Below are 5683 nucleotides of genomic sequence, written 5' to 3'. Positions count from 1 at the left end.
TGGCAGTGCCTGACTTTTGACCCAGTTCTTTCTGATTTCAAGGTCTATGGTTTATCCTTTAAGGGTGGGGCGAGGGTGGGTGTGGGGGCGGATGTGTGTCATCTTCACAACAAACTTCAAGTTAGGCCCATTTTACAGAAGGGGAAACTGAGGCTTTGAAATAATAACTTGCCTGAGACCACAGAGCCAGTAGATCTTAGAGGTGGCCAGTCATTTATATGAGGGACGTGTATCTAGAAGGTATTGATTGGGGTCAGCTAACGGTGGGGTGATTTGTGTGTGTAATAGATTATGCAAGTTCTAGTTCATGGGTGGGTAGATTTACTTATGGGGTGGGTTGTGATTGGTGGGACATGGGGTACGAAATAGGTTTCTGGAATGTGCCTCATAGGCAGTGGGTCACCCGTGGTGTGCGTTTGGTAAAGCATGTATGCCACTGTTTGTGTACAGAGTAGCTTGTCGTGTGCAGGCTGCCCACCTGATAGTTCTTAAATGTAACAGGCATGTGTGTGGCATGGTTGACCTTAGTTGATCATAGACCTTATTTAATTCAATCTAACATGCCATCTGTAGAGGTTGAAAATTGTTATTTTTGTTACCGTTAAACTTTGACATGCCAGCGATCCCAGCCCACTTTTAGAAATAGGGAACTGCGCCTCTTAGACTCGATGAGATGCCATACGTGTAGGCTTGTGAGAGGACTAGCTGTGTGTGGCCTGTCACAGGTGCCAGACAGGTGGCAGGACCCAGAGTCAGCCCTTGAAGGCCCCTCCCAGAGCTGCCCCTCCTTCTCCTCTGTGTTTATGCCTTAGTTGGGTCTCCTGCCCGGCTCAGGCTTGGCCCCAAGGCTGTTGGAGCTAGGCTCAGATGTTCCTGGCAGAGCAAGGGAGGAACCCACCAGGAGTTGAAGTCTTCTCCATCAGCCCTTATGGAATTTCTCTCCCTCCCTCCCTCCCTTGGGGTCTTGTCCTGATCAATAAACAACTGGGCCAGTATCTTCACCCCATTTTACAGATGGGAAAGTTGAGGTCCTTAGAGAGATGTGATTTAAAGAAAGTTATCCAAATAGTGACAGAGCTAGTTCCTAAACCCAGGTCTCCTGACACCAAATCCAGCTTCTCTTCTCCTCCAGAACAATTGCCCCCCCCCTCCAACTCCCACCCCAGTTATCTCAGCTCCAGGGGGAAGATGGAGGGAGGAGAACACAGCTACACGGGGCAGAGAAAGGGCTTCTAATAGTTGGAAGACTATGAGCAGGATGCCTCCACACACCCCTCAAGCACATGCTGCTTCTCCCACTGATTCACCCACTCATTAATTCACCCATTCACTCACTTATTCATTCACTCTTTCAGTAATTCACCCACTCACATATTAATTCACCCTGTCTCTAGTTCACCCACTCTTGCTCTTGTCACCAAATCCCTGTGCCCAGCCCTTCCCGCCAGCAGAGGAGAACAGGTTCCCATGCCTCCAGAGTCCCAGATCTTTCTACATCGGCCTGCACTTTGCAGCTCCACCACCCCAGGTAGTCTGGGAGCCCATGAAAGTGTCTGCGTGGTGGGCAATGAGGGCTGGGGGTGTAGAAGAAAAGAGTGAGCCATGAGTTGAAGGCAGGTGGCACCGGCCACATGATTATCAGGGCCCGGTCCCAAACGAAAATGCGGGGCCCCTTGTTCAGAACAGCCGAGCATTCAACCAAACACGGGAGCCTGAGAGTGGAGCTCTGTGCACTGCTCAGGTGGCTCACCCATGAAGCCCACTCTAGAGGGAGGAGGTGGGTGGAGAGAAACAAAGGAGATACGAAAGGGAGGCCAAGGCGGGCAGGAGGAGAGGGGATGGACGCTTGCTGGGCACCGCTTGGTGTTTTCCTAATGCCATCTCATTTAATGCTCAGACCACCCTTTGAAGTTGATTATGTATTTTCTAGAAGAGGAAACTGAGGCTCAGAGAGGAGAATCATTTACCCAAAGTCACGATTAGTAGGTGGTAGGCGCCTGAATGTTAATCCAGGTCTGTGGGGCTGTAAGCCTTGTCTCTGCCTGTTCCCCAAGGGGAGGGGGAGGCACGGGGGAGGGCAACAGGGGGAGGTGACGGGGACCTGGGAGATGGAGCCTGTCTGGGCCTGAGCAGCTGTGACAGACTGAGCAGCCCCCTGTGAGGGCTGGTGGTGGCCAGAGCGGGGTCCTGGGGAGCAGGGCGGGGGACCCAGACAGCAGTGTGGGCCTCTCAGTCCTTCCTGCTCCCAGGGGAGGCAGGAAACTGGAAGGGAGCTCCCAGAATGAGGATCTAGAAGATTGGTATCTGGGGCCTGGGATTCATGTTTCTGATTCATGAGCCATGAGGCAGCTTTATCTCTGCAAGAGCATTGAGGGTCGAAGTCAATGGCTGGGGAAGTTACTGAATTAGGGCATCTTGGACGTGGGCTGTCAGTGTCCCAGGGTATATGTGAGCGTATCAGCCTGACTCGGGGTGACAGTGACTTGGAGGGTGGCTGAGTCAGGGTCAGATGGAGGCTGGTGAATTAGTGTGCCCATCTTACAGAATTGATAACACAATACTGGGGAGTTGGGGCCCCATCCGTTGTAATAGCACTCCGGGGGGTCAGCCAGAAACCAACAAACAACCAAATCCCTGTGGCCCCGCCCAGCCGGTCCACCAGTGGGGGAGCCGATTAACCATTAACCCCCAACCCTCCCCGGCAGAGCCTCCACCCCTTTGCAGAGGCTAGGCCAAGACTCCCGGCAGATCCTCCCAGAGGACGGTTTGAAACGCAGGAAGGCAGAGAGGGCACCTGGGAGGAGGCGGTGGGAGGGCGGAGGGCGGGGGCTGGGGCTCGGCCCAGAGCCTTTCGGGGTGGGCATCCTGGGCAGGGCAGGTGGCCGAGGTGTGAAGAGGGGAGGATGCGCCTCTCCAAAACCCTTGTCGACATGGACATGGCCGACTACAGTGCTGCGCTGGACCCAGCCTACACCACCCTGGAGTTTGAGAATGTGCAGGTGTTGACGATGGGCAATGGTAGGTGGGGGCAGCTGTGCCCAGGTGTGCCAGTTGGGGGAAGGTGTGCCCACGTACGGGAGCGAGTCTTCAGCCCTCAATTTGGGCCTGGGAGAATGATAGACTAGCACGTTGGTCCCATAGGTGAGAGCACAGGTGTTGCCAGGTGAAGCAGATGTGCCCAGGTACAGTGACCAGAGGTATTCTGGGTTGGGGGGGTGTGCTGCAAAGGCAAATCTTCAGCAAAATTAGGTCCCAGGTATTCCTGCCAGGCCCCTGTGGCCCCTGTTACCAAAGCTGTCCCCGCTCAGCGTGTCACTGGGAGCGGGGACTTGATGGGAGCTTCCTCTTGGCGTCCAGCTCCAGTAACTGGTCCAACATGGTCCCTTCTTGAACCGCTTGGGCCTAGGTCCAGAGAGATGGAAAGGTATGTCCTGTCCCTGGGGATGGTGGATGGAGGCACAGCTGTGTTTCAGGGCACCTTTGGGACTTTCCTGGGGTGAACACCCCACTTAGAGAAAATGGAGTTCTCAGGGAGATTTTGCTAAATGAGACGCGGATCAGCAGTGCGTGTGCCGTGTGCATGCACACTGGTGTGCGATAGTGACCTCCTCTTGGCGTGCGTGCATGAGTTTCCGTGTACGCGTGTGGGCAGGTGGCAGTGTGTTGCAAACGTGTTTCCGGGAATCCACTTGCATGTTTGTGTTCGCCTGTCTGTGTGTGCGTGTCCTGTGTCTTATTTCTAGTTGCATTTGTTCACTGAGTGGGTCTGTGTTTGTTGGTGTCTCTAGGGATGCCTGTGTTTGTCTTGCTTATGTCCGTGAGCGGTGATGAGTGTGTGTACATGTGTCTGTGGATGTTTGCACACGTGGTCTGTGGATGTGGATTGGTTTGTGTGCCCCGAGCTTCCTGGGTGTATGTCCCGTTTGGGCATCCTGTCTCATGCCCCTGTTTATACCTGCTTGTGTATGTGTGTGCATCCCTGCCCTTGGGGGTCCAGAGCACATGTGATTGTGTACACGTGATGTGCAGGATTGCCATTCGACAAATGCGATTCACATCAGCAACAGGTCCATTTGTCTCAGAGCAGATTGTGTTGCCTGTGTGTCTCTCCCCAGGTTTATACATGTGCTCCCATATCACCTAGAGCACATTTGAAGGTGTGGGGGGGTCTCCTGTACAAAGAGATGGGGGAAGGGAGGAGGCCTGGAAGCCAGGGTGCCGGGACCTGACTGGTCGAAGGCCAGCCTCAGAGGAGAGGGGGCAGCTGGCCGAGGCTGGCCTTCCACCTGCCTTCCTTCCATGGCTCCATGGCTTCAGCTGAGGTCTGTAGAACTTGGGTCAGCTCAGCTCAGCCAGAGAGAGGTATCTGCCCTGCCCGTGGTCAGTGGGCACTGCCATGGTCAGTCTTACCAGCTGCTCGCCTCCCCCTACCATTCACTCACTGTGTGACCTTGGGCACGTCACCTCCCCTCTCCTGGCGTCTGTATATTTTACAAAATGGGCTTGGTCACCTGAGGCCTGCTGGCCGGCTGGCTTTTAAGAGTGTCCGGGGATCACGTGAGGGAACTGAGGGGAAAACACACAGGAAATGGTAAACAAGAAGTTGCTGCACTAGGCAGGGTCTGTGTGACCCCAGAGGGATAGTGTGTGCTACCACACCTGGTCACTGCCCAGCCCTGGGCTGCCCCCATCACCCCTTCAAAGCGCATATCTCCAGCTCCCGAGAACTGTGTGTTCCTGAGACAGAGGCCAGGCTCCTTACCGGCTGTTCTGAAGACAGGACAGCCTCCAGCTCTGGAGCCAGAAAGATCGGGGCTCAAATTCTGGCATAAATCCTTCTTACCTGTGTGAACTTGCCAAGCCATTTTCCTCTCTGAGCCTCAGTTTTCTCATCTGTAAAGTGGGAGTAAATCATAGCGCCTGCCTCCCAGGGCTAACCAGAGGATCCAGTAAGATAAGGCACCTGGGGCTTCCCTGGTGGCGCAGTGGTTGAGAGTCCACCTGCAGATGCAGGGGACGTGGGTTCGTGTCCCGGTCCGGGAAGATCCCACATGCCGCGGAGTGGCTGGGCCCATGAGCCATGGCCGCTGAGCCTGCGCGTCTGGAGCCTGTGCTCCACAATGGGAGAGGCCACAACAGTACTGCAAAAAAAAAAAAAAAAAAGGCACCTGAGTGCTTAGCACTGGTAACTGGTCCTGGCCCCGCATAAGTCGTCTCAGGAACTCTGAGCATCCCTAAGAAGAGTCTACGTTCTCCCTTGGAGTTTGAAGTGGGCTGAGAGTTGGGGTTATCTTTTGCATACATCCTGGGCTGGAGGCTTGAAGGCTCCAAAGGTAGCTCCCTACCTGCCTGCCACTCTTGATTCAGAAGTGGCAGAAGTCCTTGTTTATCAGAGGCCCCAGCAGACACCCCAGTAAGGACAGCACTGGCCCTCACACCTGGACCATAAATCTGGTTCCTCTACTTAACAGCAATGTGATGACTCTGGGCAAGTCCTGTCCTCTCCGAGCCTTGATGTTCTCACCTGGAGAATGGGAGCCATCAGCTGACCCCGGGAGTGGGCTTATATACTTGGCATCACCCAGCCTATCCTGCCCAGGATATGGGAGCCCCTTCCCCCAGCCTCCGCCTGAGTTGTGGGGTCAGCTCTCCTGGGGGTTGGAGGAGGCAAGGCTGAGGGAGA

At 54.8% G+C, this 5683-nt stretch overlaps 1 protein-coding gene across 5 annotated transcripts in view; it reads left to right on the top strand.

Annotated features, from left to right (window-relative positions):
• Nucleotides 1-5683, top strand: part of HNF4A (hepatocyte nuclear factor 4 alpha) — a 32923-nt gene that overhangs the window by 2170 nt on the left and 25070 nt on the right. For 2 of the 5 annotated variants that reach the window (XM_082644809.1, XM_082644810.1), the window contains exon 1: nt 2846-3018. The exons of 1 other annotated variant lie outside the window; for it this stretch is intronic. In XM_082644809.1, the coding sequence (XP_082500935.1) occupies nt 2904-3018 (115 nt within the window). In that variant the 5' untranslated portion in view covers nt 2846-2903. Of the gene's footprint in view, nt 1-2844; nt 3019-5683 lie in introns of those variants that run through there. 2 more of the 5 variants (XM_082644808.1, XM_082644811.1) reach the window with 2 other exon arrangements.

The sequence above is a fragment of the Mesoplodon mirus genome, assembly GCF_964341445.2.
Source record: "Mesoplodon mirus genome assembly, chromosome: 15".
Taxonomy (NCBI): Eukaryota; Metazoa; Chordata; class Mammalia; order Artiodactyla; family Ziphiidae; genus Mesoplodon; species Mesoplodon mirus.
Note: the sequence above shows the minus strand (reverse complement) of the source record. Positions and strands in the feature narration are given on the sequence as shown.